Source organism: Equus caballus, chromosome 1 (assembly GCF_041296265.1).
Source record: "Equus caballus isolate H_3958 breed thoroughbred chromosome 1, TB-T2T, whole genome shotgun sequence".
NCBI classification, from domain to species: Eukaryota; Metazoa; Chordata; class Mammalia; order Perissodactyla; family Equidae; genus Equus; species Equus caballus.
This window is the reverse complement of record NC_091684.1, coordinates 83,352,120-83,373,791: the sequence shown is the minus strand read 5'-3', so window position 1 is coordinate 83,373,791 and position 21,672 is coordinate 83,352,120. Positions and strand designations below refer to the sequence as shown.

General features: G+C 37.7%; 2 protein-coding genes across 2 annotated transcripts in view; both read right to left on the bottom strand.

Moving 5' to 3' along the window:
* LOC100056363 (zinc finger protein 33B-like) overlaps positions 1-20,224 on the bottom strand; it is a 79,832-nt gene extending 59,608 nt beyond the window's left edge. Inside the window, 4 exon segments of the mRNA XM_070228457.1 lie at positions 9,958-10,053; positions 10,340-10,466; positions 15,643-15,701; positions 20,072-20,224. Coding sequence (XP_070084558.1) covers positions 9,958-10,053; positions 10,340-10,466; positions 15,643-15,657 — 238 coding nt within the window. The 5' untranslated portion in view covers positions 15,658-15,701; positions 20,072-20,224.
* LOC102147809 (zinc finger protein 892-like) lies at positions 5,028-10,380 on the bottom strand. The gene is made up of 3 exons (XM_070228709.1): positions 10,340-10,380; positions 9,958-10,053; positions 5,028-6,968 (listed from the first exon to the last, which is right to left on the bottom strand). The coding sequence occupies exon 3, from the start codon at positions 6,270-6,272 to the stop codon at positions 5,343-5,345; it is 930 nt and encodes a 309-aa protein (XP_070084810.1). The 5' UTR covers positions 6,273-6,968; positions 9,958-10,053; positions 10,340-10,380; the 3' UTR covers positions 5,028-5,342.
* Positions 20,225-21,672: the final 1,448 nt, after the last annotated feature.

The following is a 21,672-nucleotide window of genomic DNA, read 5'->3' as shown; positions in this document are numbered from 1 at the left end:
AATCAAGATGCATTTTGCTGATCAAGGTGTCAGCAGGGCCTTGTTCCTTCTGGAAGCTCTATGGAAGAATCTGTTTCTTGCCTTTTCTAGTTTCTAGAGGCCGTCCTTGGCTTGTGGTCCTGCATCACTCTGACTTGTCTAAGTTGTCACATCTCCTCTGACTCAGACTCTCTTACCTCCCTCTTTCTAAGGGTCCTTATGATTATATTGGGCCCACCCAGAATAGATAATCCAGGATAGTCTCCCCATATCAAGATTCTTAACTTAACCACATCTGCAAAGCCTGTTTTCCCAGGTAAGGTAACATATCCCCAGGTTCTGGGAATTAGGATGTGCACATCTTTGAGGGGGCCACTATTCTGCCTACCACAACAGGAATATATGTAAAGAAGAATGGATGCATTCTCCAAGAACATTTATTTATGAGCATCAAAAGGTATTTCTGCCTTAATACACTGTTTATTTCATATATTTTGCACAAAGTATCTTCCTCTAATTATTATTTGCTGAATGGTGGGGGGGTTCACCTTCTATACATCACGTTAACATCAAAATTCTACTCCAAAGTCTTTTTTAAATTAAAATTACATAAAAATGTTAAAACTACAATGTTTCATTTTGTTGTTAGTGTCATCAGTTGATTCTGACTTCTAGCAACCCCGTGTACAGCAGAGCAGAGCCCTGCCAGGCCTGTTTGTGCCATCCTCTCCCCTTCTGGCGCTATATGAGATAGTGCTCTACTGCTATTCATAGGGTTTTCTTGGCCAATTTTTTCAGAAGTGGGTGGCCAGGTCCTCTTCTTAGTCTTAGTCTGGAAGCTCTGCTGAAACCTGTCCACCATGGGTGACCCTGCTGGTATTTGAAATACCGTGTCATAGCTTTCAGCATAAAGCAACAGCCAGCCACCACAGCATAACAGATGGGTAGCGTGGTTCTGGACTAGGAAATGAACTTGGGCCACGGTTGTGAAAGCACTGAATCTTAACCATTAGACCACCAGAGCTGGCCTAATGCTTCACAAGATCATCTAAAAAAGATCCCGCAGCACATAAACCAGCCTGTGTTTCATTTGTAGGCTCTTGACACAGATGAAGTTACTTTCTTACGGGTAAAAGGACACCACTAAATAGCATTCACCAAAGCAGTTAGTTTGCAGGGCCAAGCACTAGAGAGTAGAGCTACACAGAGAGGAAGCTTCAGAGACGATAAAAGCACGTGTGTGAGGGAACTGCCCAAAGCCTGGGAAAGAACTAACTAAAAGGATTAGAAGCAACAGTGCTCAATATTTGGAATTACAGATTTTTACCCTTTCAGATCCTCACCACCTTCAAGCTATCTTAGTGTTCTCTTTTGACCCTTTCAGTTCCCTCCTTAATGACTGTATACCAAGTTAACAGTTCTTTATATCACATTGTTTCTGTTCAGATCACTGCTGTGGTTTCTCTCTTCTGAACAGACCTCGACTGATGTGCTTCAATAGAATTTAATCTCTGCAAGGGTACGACTTACGTATGTTTTATTCACTGTTGCACAATGCCTTCTATATAGTGACTGATAAATATGGGTTGAATCAACAAATATATGGTGCTATATTTATAGAGGTTCACAAAAATGTTTTTCTTACTGTGGACTGAGGATCCAGCTCTAGAGTCTGCAGGAAATAAATACAAAATGTCCACAAAAGTACTGTTCATAATAATGAAAAATTAGAAACATGGTGTCTTTCAACAGAATAAGTTATTTTAATAAAATGGAGTAATAGTAATCAATAGTAATATTAGCTAGTAGTAATCAATTAGAGCTAAATATATCAACATGAATATAACTCAAAACCATTATGCTGGTTTTAATAAAGGAATAGTGCTCAGGATAAGGCACAAAGTATGAGGTGACAAAATGTTACCAGAACCACTGAAATTCATGACTGGAGTTTATACATGGTGGTGCAAAGCAGAGAGTAAACAGAAGTGAGTCAAGGTGAACTTGTAATTAAGCAAGTTAAGAGATTCAGCCTTGGTCTCAGGGCAGGAGGACACCACAGATTTTACTAAACAGGGCATCATAAAAAAACTCATTCTGACTACTGTGGTGGATGGACTGGAAGAAATAAGATTGGATGGAAGGATACCACTGACACTGCTGCAGTCAGCCCAAGGGCAAAATGTTACTGATCATGGGGAAGAAGAGAACACACGTGTTAGATACTTTAGGAGTTGAAATGGAAAATAATTGGTGATTAATTTTTGAAGGTTACAGAGAAAAGCAGTTGAGGATGAATTCCAGGGTTCTGGTTTGGGCACCCAGAAGTATTCATTGAGATAGGGAAAATTATATCGTCATATTTATAAATACTCTCTCATTAAGTCACTGTCTCCTTATTTATAATGTCTTACCTGATTAAGGACTTCAGATGTGATGTCAAATAATATATGTCTATGTGTGCACATAAAATGCTGTACATTAACACACTATATGTTCTTCTTTTCAAATATAGGATGCATACACTCACAAACAATTTACACAATACTGCTTTTACAGTAGCTATGACTTTTTAAATATATAATGGCTATATTTTTACTACTTTTTTCCTTTAGCTTAACAGCATAGTTGGGCAGTTAACACACCATCGTGATACAGTTACAGTTTTCTAAGTCTATTTTTCACTTTTCCCAGTGTGTTGTATACTTTCTATATTTTCATGCTGCTGATTAGCATCTTTTCATTTCAGCTTGAAGAACTCCCTAAAGCATTTCTTGCAAGGCAGGTCTAGGGGTGGTGAACTCCCTCAGTTTTTGTCTGGGAAAGCCTTTATTTAGCCTTTATATCTGACGGGTAACTTTGCTGGATAAAGTACTGTCGGCTGGCACACTACTTGAGCCTGTTCACCATCAAGATTCTCTTTACTATTCTGCATTTCCCTACATATTTATTTACTCTTACTGCAAATGCATTTTCTTTATATAGCTGTTCCAGGGTCATCACATAACTGGAATATAAATGCCTCCAATTATAAAAGTCTTAGAAAAGGCTGTCATTGGCTCAACTTAGGTCAAGTACTCATCGACGAAATACAATGTAGGGCTAGGAGGGTGGTGACCTACGACTGGCCCATTTTGGTTATGCACCAACAGTAGAACGATGTGGACAAGAATGCAGAGCCTACAAATGCAATAGCCACTCCAAAGGAAAATTCTGTATACAATAAAAAACTGACTTCAAATCAGTGAAATAGGGGTGAATGAATTAAACGGTGAAAGATCAGTTGGCTATTCATTTGGGAAAAAAAGTTGGATCTTTACTTCACACCATATTTAATCAAGCAACAACAGAGAGGGGTCAATACTTCAATTTAATTTAAACACATTTGTTTCATATGTTTTAAAGAGAAGATAAAACTGACGAAATGCAAAGTTCTAAAAGGAATCTTCTGGTATCAACTCAAGAAGCAGAAATTCCTTTCATATGATGGAATTATTGTTCAAGTTCTGAAATAAACGCCTTTACCTCTAATAACAGAAAACTCCAAGTTAAACTGTTCAGTATGTGAGGTAGGTGATATTATCTCCATTCTGCAGATGAGAAAATAGAGGCAGAGAGAGATTTAAATCACTACATAGGTCCCATAAATAAGTGGCAGAACACTAAATACAAATGCAGATAGTTCGTGGCTCACACAACATCTGGGCTTCACACTTAAGTTTATAGAAGTGCATCATTTAGATATATCACAAATGTAAAATGGAGATAATTTCTTCAACAAGCACTGCTTTTAATCCGTACAGTGTACTAAGTACTATTGTTTAAGGCTACTTTTGAAAATTAACTCAGATGTGTGTTATAAACAAACAGTTGTATGCCAGATCACTGCATACTTTAAGTAAATCTTGATTTTATGAAACATTGTTTGGATCATTTACTGAAAGCAAAGTTTGGTAACTACATCTATACCCATTTATATGTGCCACCAAACAGCAGAGAACACTTATGACATATGCTATTTTATACATTCAATGTTTCTTTTAAAATATATATTGTGGTGTAAATATATGATGAGATAACAATAGTTTTTAGTGTAGGAAATCCTAATATGTGTTACAAAAGTTATTTGAGAAAAGGCACATCATTTCCACTATACCTATTTTGGGGTCTAAAACAAAAATCAAGCAGACACAAAATAGTTGTTCAAGGGGCTGGCCTGGTAGTGCAGTGGTTAAGTTTGCATGCTCTGCTTAGGTGGCCTGGGGTTTGTGGGTTTGGATCCCAGGCGCAGACCTGCACACCGCTCATCAAGCCATGCTGTGGGGGCATCCCACATACAAAATAGAGGAAGACTGGCATAGATGGTAGCTCAGCAACAATCAACCTCAAGCAGAAAGAGGAGGATTGGCAACAGATATCAGCTCAGGGCCAATCTTCCTCACCAAAAAAAAAAAAAAAAAAAGTTGTTAGAAAGCATATTCACATGTATAAGCCTGACAGAGCTCAGAGGCTATTCACATACATTTAACACTGGCTGCTCTAACAATCCAATTCACTTGTGCCTTTTTTAAAGCTACATATTCCATGGTGAGTATGACTAGACGTAAACATACAGTGTTATATTATTAATAAAATATTTAGTATTGCATCCAACACATTGCTTCCAGAATAAGATTATTTCTAGATGACGTTTTTTTCCACATTTCCTAAACTGACAATTTTCTTTTATTACATGTTCTCTGATATATAAAGTTTAAAATTTTTTTCAAGATTGTAAGTCTTTAGTCTACTCTCAATTATCCAATGTTCAATAAGATTTGTTTCTTTGTGAAAATTTCATTTTTGGGTTTTTCCATTGTAAATTTCTGATTTACAAAATGTTTGACTTGTTGATCGTTTATTAACATGTAGGAGATTGACAGGGGTTTCTCCCCTACTGAATTCTCTGACATGCAATGTTTCTCACACTTTCATTAGATGCACAGAGAATATGAGATAAGGGATGGCTACAATACACAAAGGCAACAAATAGACCTAAACACAGAACGTCTCAACACAAGTTTATTTCTTGTTCATGAAAAGATTTAAGGGTGATGACAGAGAAGGAAGGACTCTGCTCAGGAAGCCTTTCAGAGACCCCAGTTTCTCCCAACTTGTGAATCTATAAACTCTAATGACTAGCTCCCAAGTTCCCAAGTTGACCAGAGAATGATCTTCATTGCCCTCTGACTGGGGGGAAAAAAGTGGGAAGTAGGAAAGATTCCAAACGCAGTCTTTTACAGGCTTGGAAATAATGTATATCACTTGGGCCCATATTCTGAGCCAGAGCTTGGTCACATGACCCCATGTGGGTGAAAGGAAGACTAGAAAATCTTGACTAGTTGTGTACCCACCAAAAAAAGGAAATGGGTATTGGGAAAAACACAGCCAGTTTCTGCCACATAGGGTTTCTGCCTTATGTGAATTCCTTGATGATTGGTAAGGGTTGATCTCTGGCAAAAAGCTTTCCCACATTCACTACATTTATAAGGTTTCTCTCCTGTGTGAGTTCTCAGATGATTAGTGAGGGTAGCTTTCTGACAGAAATTCTTCTTACATTCCTTACACTCATAGGGTTTTTCCCCTGTGTGAGTTCTCTGATGTTTAGTAAGAGCTGACTTCATATGAAAAACTTTCCCACATTCATCACACTGAAAGGGTTTCTCTCCTGTGTGAGTTCTCTGATGTTGATTGAGGGCTGACTTCTGGCAGAAGGCTTTCCCACATTCATTACATTCATAGGGTTTCTCTCCTGTGTGAGTTCTCTGATGTTGAATGAGGGCTGACTTCTGGCAGAAGGCTTTCCCACATTCATTACATTCACAGGGTTTTTCCCCTGTGTGAGTTCTCTCATGTTGAGTGAGGGATGACTTCCGGTAAAAAGACTTCCCACATTCACTACATTTGTAGGGTTTCTCTCCTGTATGTGCTCTCTGATGGTCTGTGAGCGCTGATTTATGACTGAAGGACTTTCCACATAAATTACATTCATAGGGTTTCTCTCCTGTGTGAACTCTCTGATGGACTATGTGGGCTGACTTCTGCTGGAAGGATTTTCCACATTCAGTACATTCATAGGGTTTCTCACCTGTGTGTGTTCTCTGATGCACTGTGAGGTTTGACTTGTGGATAAATGTTTTCCCACATTCGTAACATCTGAATATGCTCTTTCCTCTCTGATTTTCCTGAAGTTGAGTGAAGTGTGACATCCTGCTGGAACTATTTTCAACTTTATTGCTTTCATACTGTTTCATTTCTATGTAGATTCCATGACATTTCAAGAGAGATGACTTCTCACAGAAGGTTTCTCCACGTCCATTATATTCACAGAGTTTCTCTCCTGTGTGAACTTGCCTGTGTGAAATTATTACAGTCTTTTTTCTAAGGCTTTTCCACCATTATTATCTTTAAAAGTCTTCTCTGAAGTTTGAATATTTAGGTGCTGAACAATACCAGTATTATGACCAAGGGCTTTCTCATTTTGATTATTTTCATAAGAAATCTCTTGAGTATGAGCTTTTTCCTGCTTAATATCAAGTAACTTCTCATACACATTTAACATGTCAGGCTTCTCTCTTGGGGAGTTTTTACTACTACCAATTGATATTGAAATATTTTTCAAATTCATTCCACGTAAGTCATTTTTATAGGGCATTTTTCTTGAAGGAACAAAGTTTGTGATCATATTAGATGATTTTCTTAAAGCATTACCTTTCCCTAAAGTCAGTGTTTTGTTATTGAATGCAACGTGTGGCAAATATTTGTCTTGGTTTTCCTGGATTCTCTCTGTTAGGTCATGAGCTTTGCAGTCTTCTAGAAATGAAAATATTGAACATACCATGAGAATTTTAACAAATTCCTAATAGAATTGGACTAAGATACAGGTGTCCTTTTATATATTTGACTTTTGGTTTCAGTAGTCTCTCAGGATCAAAGTGCCTTTTCCCTGTCTAGTTTGTTTGGGAAAACAAATGGGGAAAAAAGGGAGGAAACACTATTAATAAGCAGACATGTAATTATTCAGCATTTTACAAATAAAAATTTCAAAATGGATAGAGATGAAGATATAAATTCAAGAAACAGTCAATAGAGAATGGAAGATTTTACTGGAGTGGTAGATCCAGGCAGGAGGAAAATCACAGAGAATGGGATGGGTCCTACTGAGCTAATGAAGAGTAATTGGAATGACAAGGAAAACCAGTGGACAAAGTTGTTGATGGGGAAAGTATGAGAAATTGAGGAGACAATTACAGAGTAGGTCTAACACCTTCAAACCCATACTGTTTTAGTAACATCCTGACAAGTTTTCATGTTTCCAGTTGAATTTTCCCTTATTTCCATTCTGCACATTAATGGCAAAGTAAATATCTGAATGCACCAATTGCCTTATGTTTAAGGGAAGAGTCGTTGGCTTGCACTCTAATTCCCCTTCTAACTATGATTCACAGGAATATCAATGTCCAAAAGAAAGTACAAAACAATGACAGCATAAGTGATCTCGTGGCAAGCTAGATCAGATGCCCCTGCCACAATACTAATACTTAATCTTGCTTTACATTTTACATCTCATATTACACATTTCAGTTATCTATTTAATATTAGAATTTAAGGATCATATTTTTCAACCCAATATCGGAAAATAACATGTATATTTATTTGCCATTTAAAAAGTCTTGTCCACATTTGTTACTCAATGCAACAAAGTCTATCCCAAGTTAAAAAAACCACTGACCTGAGCCAAGTACCACATGGAAAACTGTAACAAGTCATCATTCCAGCAAACAAAATTTACACCAACTTAATGCGCATCAGATCTTCAAGCTACCACTCTATGACTCCACAGTCACTGTCCTCTGCCCTAGTCAGCTCTTCGTAACATTAAATTGCTCACTCACAACAACAAGCTCAAAGTGTGTTCTCTCAGCTTACATTCCAGCCTTGGCTCTATTTAGTATCTAGAAAAATGACATAATGATATAATTATTCTAAATCTTCAAAAATGCCTTTTCAAATCCTCCTACTTTTAAAAGATTTACTTTAAATCTTTTAGATTTACACTAAATTTTAGATTTACTCTAAATCTAAAAGTAGTTCCTGTCTAGACCACTTGTTTTAACACAATCTTAGCTATCACTACTTTGTAACATACAGTATTGCAGCTACTGTAAGACACATATATTTAACATTCTAAAATCAAATGTATCTTATAATTGATTACAGACCTGTGACCAGCAGATCACAGTACAACGGGCAGAATATTTTTTCCTCAGTAGTTCATCAAATAATGGTCCAGTTACAAACTATAGCTTCTTAGACTTGAGAGAATATGACAAATTTTTCTCAATTAAATGCTGAATCTAAAATGCTTCATGCAATTCTATTTTCATTCTTCAATTCAGCAGATGGAAAACTTTTCCTTAAAGAGCAAAATAGTACATATTTTAGGTTTAGCAGGCCATATCTTCTGTCACAAGATTGAACTCTGCTATTAGAGCGTGAAATCAGCCAAAACTCATATGTAAACAAATGAGTATGGTTGTATTGCAAAGAAATTTTATTCACAAAAACATGTGGTAGGTCTGTAGGCCACAGGTCACCAATCTCTGATCCAACTATAACCAATGCTCATAGCAAATGTTGTTAACTCTCTGATTTCCTTTGAACTTGAGTGATTTTAAATAAACAGACCTCAACAAGCTGTGTGTATCAGCATTACCTAAAGAGCTTTTTCAAATACAATATTTAGACACTGTCATTTTACACCTGATGAATCAGAATATATCTGAGCATGTTTTCAGAGAGAGTTACCTCATAGGGCTTTCAGAATATGAGCTTTTCCCTCTATCTGATTCTAATCAACATGTGTTTATCAAATGTCTATTTCAGGTTATACACCACAGTAAGAAAGAGTAACACAGGGCTGGCCCAGTGGCACAACAGTTAAGTTCACACGTTCTGCTTCTTGGCGGCCCAGGGTTCGCCAGTTTGGATCCTGGGTGCGGACATGGCATCGCTTGGCAAAAGCCATGCTGTGGTAGGCGTCCCACATATAAAGTAGAGGAAAACGGGCAAAACAAAAATACAAAAATAACACCACCACCACTAACAACAAAAAAACCTCGCTAACTACAATTAGGAATTGCGAAAAAAATAAAAGTATCAAAGAATATGGTTCTTACTGATGTCAGTGGAAAGTGAGAATGTGAGAAATATTAGAAGTTTACAAAGAAAAAACACTCAAGAATACAGAAGAAAAAAAGAATTGTATACTTGACAACTTTGTTACCAATTTCTGGTTTTATCAGACTGTAACTAGGGAATGCCATATTTTGACTTTGTAGGATTTATTGACGGTTTCCTTTCAGCATGACATACTTTCCCTTGTTTGCAAATGTTCGTTACGCATATTAAAGTATTTTTTCATTGTTTTTAGGTAAAAACCAAAATATAATCTTGTAAAACCAGGAAGCTATAATTTTGTTATGGTAATTAATCTTATTAAGTATGAAGCTGTAATTCCATTAATTAATTACCTATTTGTTTAGATAGCATCAAGTAATAATATACTACATGTAACAGTGAAATTAGTGTTTCTTCTATTCTTCTCCTCATGAACTAAATTTTAGTAGATTTTATTACCTTCCTTAGTTTCCATCTTTGTACCATTAAACATGCAAATGCCTATATTACTTGACTTGCCTGCATATATGATATCCTTGGACTATCCTAGTTTTTAACAACTAGAAAACCAGCTTACATTTCTTCTCAGGTATTTTCCTTTCCTCTTCCAATTTTAACATATACATATCCTTTTATACTTCCAGAGCAGGTCCACTAAGAAGAGATCCTTAGAAAACAGTTTAAATGTCCAAATCCTAAACTGACCACCTAGAACATAATTGCCTCTGGCTTCCTCTTGCCTGGTACTCACTAACTCACCTGGGTAGTTCCAGTATAGAAATGCTTCCTCTAATACCCACGGCTCCTCTCCTTGTTCCAACTTGAAGATCACCTCTGGCTTGCTAATGAAACACCCTGTAGAAGAAAAAATGACACAGAATTTGGGCCAGGTTGCACAGGCTACAGCAACTCAAAAGGAGGAAGAAGGCAGTTTTTCTGGAGCTGGACCTTGATGAGGCTCATTTACACCTGTTATAGGATGTGAGAATACAACTATTCTTCCTGGTGCTCAAAAGAGATTAACAATCTCAGACCCTTGAATCAAAAGCCTCAACAATAATAACCACAAGAGACCACAAATTTTGGTACCTAAGAAATAAAACGCATGCTATACACAGTTTGATATAGAAACTTTGCTTACCCAGTGAGACAAGGTTGTGGTAGTTCTCCAGCATCACGTCTCTGTACAGGGTCCTCTGAGCAGGATTTAGGTGCCACCACTCCTCCTGGGAGAAGCCCACAGCCACATCTCCAAATGACACCGACCCCTAGAACAGCACATTTCTGCTCAGTCTAAAGTGGTTGGAATCAGGGTAGCACAAAAAAGATGTATGGAAAGGAATTCTTACCAGGTTCACTGTTGAGAGTTTATGTTATAATATGCTGACTATGTACACTATTTTGTATTAGACTTTGTAGAGGAAAGAAAAATAATAGAATATCCTGCTTTTGTTCTAATTTATTAATGTTCTATGCCTTGAAATGTCCTGGCTGTTGTGGATATGAAGAATAAAACACTGGGGACCGGCCTGTTGGCGCAGCGTTTAAGTGCACACATTCCATTTCAACGGCCCAGGGTTCGCCAGTTCGGATCCCGGGTGCAGACATGGCACCGCTTGGCAAGCCATGCTGTGATAGGCATCCCACATATAAAGCAGAGGAAGATGGGCATGGAGTTAGCTCAGGGCCAGTCTTCCTCACCAAAAAGAGGAGGATTGCCAGCAGATGTTCGCTCAGAGCTAATCTTCAGAAGGTTAAATACTATACAAACACAATACACTCAAGAACACTAACATAAGGAGTTACTATAATATATTAGAATATATAAAAAGTATACTAGGGTCAGGAAAGAAAAGAAAAATTAACTCTATTTTGTGTCAATAGATTGTGCTTAATTGGAAAGGAAAAGCCTTAAGGCCTTAAATATGACAGATGTATGTTCTTTATGATTATGAGGCAACATAGTACAAACAAAATATTAGAGGCATTAAAAACATATGGGTTGACTTCAGTTTATGCCCCAGGATGTAGAAAGCAAGAAGGAGAATCATTCTCCTTCCTACAATGAAAACAAGCCCAGACTAACTTCAAATCCACAACTTTTTTTCTAACTTTTTGGAGAGCCAAGGTTGCAAAGCACCCAAGTGGCCCAAATTTAGGGAGAGAATGTATCTGCAAGAAGAGAGGAAATGTACCTTCTTGTCTACCCAAGTTGGACCTTAGGCAAGGAGAACTCAACGAGAATAGGTGGCATATTAATTGATGAAGACTGAGTGTGGGCTGGCACAGTGTGAAACCCTCATGGTCACAGACAATGACAGGGCTTGCACCTTCTCACAGGCTTTTTCTCCATGAATCCCACTGGGCACTTACTGTATTCCTGTGGGAAGGGCAGGTTTATGCAATGAGCCTACAATCAGAGCTGGGGAAGGGGTGGGAGAAGCAACAAGGCCACATCCCCAATACCCAGGGACACAGAGCATACCCAAGACTGAGGCTACCTCAGAACAATAGAACATACACTCTGTCCACCACTTCCCACAACCCCACATTCTAATAAGCTTAGAATAACAAGTACCAATAGAATATGGCTGACAGAGGGACAGGAGATAAATAAGAACATGCAGAGAGACCCTCACTGAGGCATAGATCAAAGAGAAAACCTAAAAACTCAGAAATTAACAGACACAACTCTGGCAAACTAACCCCTATCCTAAAATGCAAGGTATCTCTAGAGAAATCTGAAGACTGTAGTGCACTGAGGGTAATAACAGAAACAATGAGTCTCAAGTCCTGCCCAACTCCTAACTAGATTAACTCCAACCCCTGGACTAAAAGCCTAGCAGGAAAGTCACACCCATTTCCAGGAATAAAATCTATTTACCTGAGTCTAGAGTCAACACAAAACATGGGGATTTCAACCAAAAATCATGAAGCATATGAAAAGGAAGGAAACTAACAAGATACTACTAAGACAAAAAGTAATCATAAGAACCAGATTCAGATATGACATAGATGTTGAAACTAACAGAATTTTAAATAATTACAATTAATATGTTTAAATCTCTAACAGAAAAGGTGGACAACATGCAAAATTAGATGAGTGATTTCAGGAGAATGAACCAAATAGAAACACCAGAAATGAAAACATAGTAACAGAGATGAAGAATATCTTCAACTAACTTAACAGCAGTCAGCACAGTCAAAGAAAGAATCAATGAACTTGAAGATGGGTCAACAGAAATAACCCAAATTGAAACACAAAGAGAAGAAAAAATAAAAAAAAGGGAGAGAGAACAGAACATCGCAAAGCTGTGAAATACAATCAAATGTTCTGACATATGCATAATTGGGACCAAGAAAAGAAAGAAAGAATAGGACAGAAGAAATATTTTAAGAAATAGTGGCTTAAAATTTCTCCCAGTTTGGGCCAGCCCAGTGGCCGAGTGACTAAGTTTGCACACTCTGCTTTGGCAGCCCAGGGTTTCGCCAGTTCAAATCCTGGGCACGGACATGTCACCACTCATCCAAGCCATGCTGAGGCAGCATCCCACATGCCACAACTAGACGGACTCACAACCAAAAATACACAGCTATGTACCAGGGGGTTTTGGGAGAACAAGGAAAAATGAAATCTTTAAAAAAAAAAAAATTTCTCCCAGTTAATGACAGAAAACAAACCAAAGATCCAAGAAGCTCAAGAACACCAAGTAGCATACAATTTCCCCTCAAAGCACAACTAGGCACATATTAAAACTGCTAAAAAAACAGAGAGAAAATCTTGAAGGAAGAAGTAATACTTTCCCAGAAAAACAAAAATTTAAGGAATTCTTCACCAGCAGAACTGCTGTACAAGAAATGTTAAAGGAATATGACATCAGAGTAAAACTTGGGTCTACACAAAAAAATGAAGAGTGATAGGAATGGCTAAATAAGGGAAAAATTAAATTAATTCCTCCTGCCCCACTTTTTTTTTTTTGGCTGAGGAAGAGTTATCCTGAGCTAACATCTGTTGCCAATCTTCCTCTTTTTGCTGAGGAAGATTTGCCCTCAGCTGACATCTGTTACCAATCTTCCTCTATTGTCTATGTGAGCTGCCACCACAGCAGAGCCACGGATAAGAATGGTGTAGGTCTACATCCAGAAACCAAACCCAAGCCGCCAAAGTGGAGCACACCAAACTTAATCATTAGGCCATCAGGGCTGGCCTGTTGCCCCAATTTTTAATTGCCCTACAGTAAAGGTTGGAAAAGTTTTTCTGTAAAGAGTTAGATAGTAAATATTTTAGGCTTTGTGGGTCATACAGTAAATACCGCAATTACTCAACTACCGTTGTAGCATGAAAGTAGCCACAGACAATACATAGAATACGTGTGGCTGTGTTCCCAAGAAACTTTACTTACAAAAACAGGTAGTGAGCTGAATTTCACCCATGGGCTGCAGGTTGCTGATCCTTGCTCTAAAGGAAACTGACTGTCTAAAGCCAAAGTAGTAGTAATACCGTACGCTAAAGCAAAACGCATGGGGCAAAAATAGCACAAAGGACAGGAGAGAAGAAGTGGGAATATACTGTTGTAGGGTCATTATACTAGATATCAAGTGGTTTAATATTCAAAGGGAGACTGTTATTAATTAAAAATGTGTACTATAAACCCCAGGGCAACTATTTTAAAAGTTAAAAGAAGAAGTAAAAATAGTAAGTCAATAGCAAAGATAAAATAGAATAATAAAAAATACTCAACTAATCCAAGAGAAGAAAAATACAAAAAGAAACAAAGAATAAAATAGAAAATAGCTGGCAAAATGGAACATTTTAATCCACCATAGTGATAATCAAACTAAATTGAATGTTCTAATCAAACCAGAAACAGACAGAGTCAGATCCAGTAAAAAAGCAGGGCCAACCATATACTATCTATAAGAAACTCACTTTAACTATAAAAACATATGATAAATTTAAGGTAAAAGGATAAAGAAAGAAATACCATATAAACAATAACCCAAAGAAAGCTGGAGCAGCTATATTAACATCAGACAAAATAGACTGCATAACATGGGATATTATCAAAGACAAAGAGGCCCATTACACAATGAGAAAGGGTCAATTCTCCAAGACAAAACCAAATGTGTATGCACCTAACAAAAGAGTTTCAAAACATATGAGGTAAGAACTGATAGGATTGAACGGAAAAATAGACAAAAAATAATAGGTGGAGACTTCAATATTGGAAAATTGGAAAGAATATAGAAGACTCAAACAACACCATCACTGAACTAAACCTAAGAGACGTTTACAGAACATGCCACCCCACAACTACACAGTATACTTTCTTTTTAAATGCACATGGGATAGTCACTAAAATAGATTGTATTATGGGCCACAAAATAAATCTCAACAAATTTACAAGAAAAGAAATCATACACATCATGTTCTCCGACCAAATATGAAATCAGTAACAGAAAGATCTCTGGAAATCTCCAATTACTTGGAAATTAGACAACACACTTCTACATAACCCATGGGTTGAACATAAGTTTCAGGAAAACGGGAAATACTTTACATACAATGAAAATACAACTTACCAAAATTTGTGGGATGCAGCTAAAGCAGTGCTTAGATGGAAATTTAAAATATTAAATGCTTTATTGGAAAAGAAGAAATGTTGCCAATCAATAACTAGTGACCTTCACCAGAACAAATTCAGGCAGATAATGGGAAAGAACCAAAACTGTATGCAATGAGTTAAAATGGAAAGATGATGTGCAGAAATATTTTCCAGAGAATATAATTTGAACTTTCTGCTGAAAAACCAGCATACGAAAACCTAAATAAAAACCAAAAACTTTCTTATGAAGGGTTACAGTAAATTATTTTGTACTGCCCATGCACCACTCCTCCAGATAGCAGGTTTTATCCCAGCTTTAAGCTGGACCATAGAACAGCTCTATCTAGACCCTGGTATTACGGTCCCTTGATAATCCATACCAGTTAAGCTTTGGCAATATACCCTCTGTTTCTACCATGCTCTCTTCCATCAGAGGCAACAGCCCTCATTTGTTTCAAGGTTGTTATGAGAATGTTGTTCTAATACAATATTTTGTATTACATGACCATTTTGATACAAAAACGCTGTTCTCAGACTTCAATGTCAGGAAAGCCTTTTATGTTCCAAGAAGAATCAGTCTGGCTTATTCTTATTTTCAATGCAGTTCCTGTGATAACGTCTGCTATTTCTCTCAGAGACAAACATACAGCTCAACACTAACTTTCACATAAGGACTTGAAAGTCACTGACATACTACCTTTGCCCTGCTACTAATCTGCTACTCCATATTTCCCCCAAAGTTGACATTTACTAATTCCTACACTTACATTTTAATGGTTATACCTTGTACATCTCATAAAATCCAACATAAAACAAAGAAATTTAAAAAAAAACTCACCTGGGATTTGTTCATTTTCTGCTGTTCTTAAAAAACTATAGAGACCTGCAAAGATACAACTGAGAAACAAGGAAAGAGAAATGAGTCATAAGAGAACTGGCCTCCCCTACAGCTCCTGGATGTACCTGCCTACAAAATCTCTGCACACCAGAGGGTAAAATGCCTTCCTGTGGGACAATGTCCTGCGGGTTCCTGAAAGGAGAAGGAATGGCCACATAGAGGTAGCACCAATAGAGTGAAATATTTAATAACAGGTTCTCAAAAAAAAAAAAAAGAAGCCCTGACTTGTAGTTGCCAATTTCTGAGGCATAAATATTCCTATCATGGCCAATTTCAAACTACCAATAAGATGTTGCTGAACAGACTTGGGAAGAGGTGTGCAACAGCACACCACTATATACTATATTATAATCCCACCATACTGAGAAAACAGGTAAACAGCTTCAAGAGCACAGATAGGAGTAAAATGAAGGAAATAAATTAGGAAGTGATGAGTTTGAATATCACCAGGCCAAGAGGAGCCTAAGGAGACACGACTACTAACGTAATGCAGTATTCCAGAAAGGGTCCTAGAACAGAAAAAGACCATTATGGAAAAACTGAGGAAATAGGAAAAAATATGGACTTTAGTTAATAATAACGTATCGATACTGGTTTGTAAATTTTGACAAATGTACCATACTAATGTTACATGTTAAAAACAGAGGAAATTAATGTGGGGTATACACGAATCTCTGCATTATATTCACAATTAATCTGTAAATCTAGAAACTGTTCAAAAATAATTTATTTAAAAATTCATTTAAGGAAAATGGTACAATAAAAAACATTCACCTAATACAAAAAGAAGGTAGTAAAGGAGAAACAAAAGAACAAAAAAGGCATGAGACATATAAGGAAAAACAGCTAAATGGCAGACATATACCTAATCAAGTAAACAATAACGTTAAAATATGAATGGATTAAACATTTCCACCAAGGGGCAGATTGTCACATGAGATTAAAAAACAACCTTCAACTTTACGCTGTCTAGAAGAGACACAATTTAGATTCAAAGGTACAAACAGGTTGAAAATAAAAGGATGGAAAAATATATACCAGGCAAGTGCAATCATAAGAGAGCTAGAATGGTTATACTAATATCAGACAAAATAGACTCTAAGACAAAAAGTGTTACTTTTTTTTACAAAGAATATTTTAATGACCAATCCATCAGACAGAAATAGAATGTTTTAAATATATACACTTGACAAAAATGCCCCAAAATACATGAAGCTAATTGATACAATTGAAGGGAGAAAGAGACAACTCAACAATAAGAGTTGGAAACTCCAATACCCAAGTCTCAATATTTGATAGATTAACTAGGCAGAAAATTAATAGTTGTATAGAAAACTTAATCACTATAAACTAGCTAGACCTAAGACACGTTTACAACAATGCTCCCAACAACAGCAGAATACACGTACTTCTCAAGTGCACAGGGAACATTCTCCAGGATAGAGCATATGCTAGGCCATAAAACAAGTCTCAATAAATTTTAAAGGATTTAAATCACACAAAGAATGTTCTCTGATCACAAAAGAATTTGAAATCAGTAACAGAAGAAATTTGGGAAATTCACAAATACATGCTTAGAGGGAAATTTATGTCTCTAAACATCTATGTTAAAAGGAATGATCTCAAATCAACAACCCAATCACTTAGGAAACTGGAAAAAGAACAAATTAAACCCAAAACAAGAAGAAGGAAGTAAAAAAACAAAGAGCAGAAACAACTGAAATAGAAAGAGACAAAAACAAAACCAAAAGTTGGTTCTTTGGTACCATCAACAGAACTAATAAACTTTTAGCTAGAGTGAGCACAGAAAAAGAGAAAAAAATTTTCAAAAGCAGGAATCAAATATGAGACATCACTACCGACATTACAGAAATTAAAATTTTGAGGGAATATATGAACAACAGTATGCCAACAAATTACATAAGTCAGATGAAATACACAAAATCCTCGAAAGGCACATATTACTGATAATGACTCAAGAAGAAATAGAAAATCTGAGCAGACTTACAACAAGTAAAGAGCCATAAATTTCCCTCTAAGCACATATTTATGAATTTCCCAAATTTCTTCTGTTACTGATTTCTAATTCTTTTGTGGTCAGAGAACATTCTTTGTCACACATGCCTCTCCACATACTAAAGCAACAATACAAGGCCTCTCCACAATACTTCTTATCTTCTTTGAAGTTTTAGACATTACTGATAGTAACCAAAGCATTCATTTCTCTTCTTGAAATGCACAACACTGAGTTCCTGAATAAGGCATTCCTTCAACAGAATCTGCATCTCTCTCACCAGCTTCAAGCTGCAGGCCTCATAGAATGTGGTAACAGCTTACTTAACTCCAAAATCAACTAAATAAAACATAGCACATTTCAGTCAAACATCAGGGGTGAAGTGTAATAGTCTGACTCCATTTTTGATGTTTGACACTGACAGCTTTCTAACCCCACCTTCTCCCTTCCCATTGGTTCCATATTTAGACAAGCTAATAACAAAGCCCGTGGGTTCCCTCCCTTGTCACTGGTTGGAGGGTCAAACCACACACAAGGCCCAGGATGCTGACTCAGGAACTGTTCCAGGGCCCTACCCTACCAATTGGAACCAGGGTCTCTTGCTACTCCTCTCTCTCAAGCTGCTCAAGCCATTTTCAAACTACTTTGGGTACTCCCTTGCTCTGCCCAGAAAGTCCCATGATGTGAATAATAAATCATTTTCTACTTCTTTGGCGTGTCTTTACGTCAGAACCAAAATTTGCACTGAGGGGTTGATTCCACCCTCCGCAGGACAACCACAAACACATACAACGGAATACTATTTAGCAATAAACAGGACTAAAGGACTATGACATGGATGAGCCTCAGAAATATTGTGCTAAGTGAAAGAAGCCAATTACAAAAGACCACATATGATGTCATTTATAGGAAATGTCCAGAATAGGCAAATCTACAGAAACAAAAAGCAGATAATGATTAGATTAGGGCTGCAGGTATATGTGTGTTTGGTAGTGGGGAAGGATAGGGAGTGGCTGCTAATGGCAATGGCAAGAGGTTTCTTTTTGGGGTGATGAAAATATTCTAAAATTAGACTATGGCAGTACCTGCACAATTTTGTAAATTTAACTGTAAAACAAGTGAATTTTATGCTATGTCAATTATATTTCATAAAGCCATTAAAAATAAGAAAATAAAACTCAAAAACATTTCACTACACCAAAAAGATGAAAAACACTAGGCCTTCAGCAACACTAACATACAAAAGTACTTAAGCCATATTGTTTTACCAGGTTCTCACTAACATTGTTTATACACGAGGGAGATAATCCGCAGAAAGCTCTCATAAAAAGGATGAAGTGCTTTGAGGGGAAGTCTATTTTTAAACTGCTTTCCAAAGTTGTGTATAGTTTCTCAAAAGAATCTTTGAAGCAGATTGTTAGCTACCATATGTGCTGATGGACATGTTGTTAACTCAGTTCAGAATCTAGAACTAATGAGGGTAGACCCAGGAAGGTGAGACTTTTTAGGGAAGGCTTGGGGAGACTTCCTCAGCTGTGACTAGTGACCTCTTTGCCCAGCCCACGCTGCTTTACCTCCCCAGGGAAATGACATTTCCTTTGCAATCTGCCCTTTGTCCTCCTCGACCTCGCTCATCTCTGGTTTCTGAAATTTACCCTAGCGTCCACTGTCTCTGTCTTTTATGTGGTGGTTGTCGTGGGACCTCAATCAACAGGAAGAGAAGGAATTACTGTGCCCTGAAGTTCTAGGATCTATCCCTCTCTGGGACTGTCTCTCCATTGTGAAACTCTAGAGAGAGATCAAATGTCCCACTGGGTCTCTTCCAGGACAGATTTCTGCTTCCGCAGTCCCAGCTCTTTAACCTCATACGAGAGGGTGTGTTCCTTGGAAATTAGGATCTAAGAGTGGAGAACAAATTCATGTTTGGAACCCTCACCCAGGACCCCAAATCTGCATTTCTTGGAATTTATTGTCCCCGAGAATACCGGTCCCTACAAACTAGAGCCACTGAGGACAATGACAAAGCAAGCACGCTGCGCCCAGCGCGCTACAGGACAGAGCCGGAAGCCAAAGCCCACTCCGCCGGCTCCACGTCGCACGCCCCGCCCCGCCCCGCCCCACCCCACCCCACCCCACCCCACCCCACACGGGCCGAGCGCACGGACGCTCTGCGCACGCGCCCCCTCCCGCGGGTGCGCGCACAGCGCCGCCGGATCTGAGCTGGCCCGAGTCGCGCCGCTTGCCCCTTCTGCTAACCCAGACGGCCTCGTCTGCCGTCCTGGCTCCCTCTGCGGGTCCGCTGGCCTCCTCGCCACCGCGGGGCACCGCCGTCTCCCGCCCGGCCCACGCTCTAACCTCTGCTTCCAGGAAGCTGGGAAACCAAGATCCTGAGAGTCGTTGGGCAATCTGGAAACTTAGGGATTTCGGGCTTCACGAAATTTGTAGGCCCAAGAAGGGAGACCAACAACATGGCGACGCGGCGCATGCGCAGGACACTTAGCTGCCATGGCTAAAATTCTGCAGGGCAAGCAAATAAAATGCAAGACTGCGCTTCCCATAATCCTTCGCGTCCACTTCTTAAAGTACTATGCGAATAAATCTATCTTGTTTAGTTGGTTGGGGGATTGTTGCTCTGGAAGGCCTGCGGTTCTGGCTTTTTCAGTGCCACCCCGCTTAGGTTCTACTTATAATAACAAATAAGTGTAATTTGTGGTCCTTTACTGCATCCTGGGTTGGAAAAAGAAATCTCTTTAAGAGACATTTGAGGGCAGTTACGGAAGTTTGAATATGGATCCGCTGTGAAGGAATGTACTTAGATTTGGAGATACATACTGAAGTATTGAGTGAAAAATACCAGTTTATTTTTAAATGTTTCAGGAAAAATATGAGAAAAATATGGCAAAATGTGAAATTTGGTCGATATAGACAATGGTATATGGGTCTTCGCCTTTTCTCTATTATTCCGTATGATTGAAAATAGAAGGTTCGATAAAAGAAGGAAAAAGTAACAAAAAAACAGATATATTTAAAACACTGTCTTTTAGACCCAAAACTAAGGGAAGGTATATGTCAGTTATCAGTTCTTGTGAATAGGGAATTTAATTAAAATGTTTAAAAATGGGATCCAGTAATACAGTAAGAAAATAACATCTCTACCAAGCAGAGTTTGCCTCGAAATTGAAGAAAAGGAAACTAATTTTGGATTAAGGACGCAATACAAAAATTTGTAAATAAGCCAGAAAAGATGTGCATACCAAAAAAAAGAGAAAAAAGTCAATATTCGCAAAGCTGCCAGAGATGACTGTGCTTAATTACTAGGTGCACAGAATCAGAACATGTGGATGTAAAAATTAATGATGATTCTTTCAGTACATAATATATCCTGAATGTTTTTCTTGGAAAGTATTATTTTATAACATCAATTACTTCTTATGATGGTAAGATAGAAAACAGCTTCCATTCACAATAGCAAATAAAGAATTAAGATTTTAAGATACAACTTATATGAAGAAGCTTCTCAAACTTGCCTTTTGACATTGAAAAAGACTTGAATAAATAAACATACGTTTTGTACATGGAAAATTTAAATAACCCTTGACAGAACTCTGAGAATCTAAACAAATTTTTGAATATGTGTTTCTTCCTTTTTGTCTTTTGTATACTTGATTTACCTAACAGAACAATTCCAGAACAACATAATTTCATCTGGAAGAAAAAAATTGAATAATAGCCAGAAAATGGTTGAAAAAATGTCATAATATCAAATTGTAACCTATATGATATTACTATAATATTTAAAGTCATTTGGTCTTGATTCCATGTTGGAGAACTGTGAAATTTTCTGCTGTGTACTTACACTAACTCTTTTTCTCTGGGTATCAAAACTCACCCACTTTCTCTCAATTCCTTCTTGGAGTCCACACTTCTGAGAACAGGATATAATAGACCAAGACAGG

What these genes read in the sequence shown, in the direction of transcription:
- LOC102147809 (XM_070228709.1), bottom strand. Translation starts at nt 6,272, where the DNA reads ATGAAACAGTATGAAAGCAATAAAGTTGAAAATAGTTCCAGCAGGATG.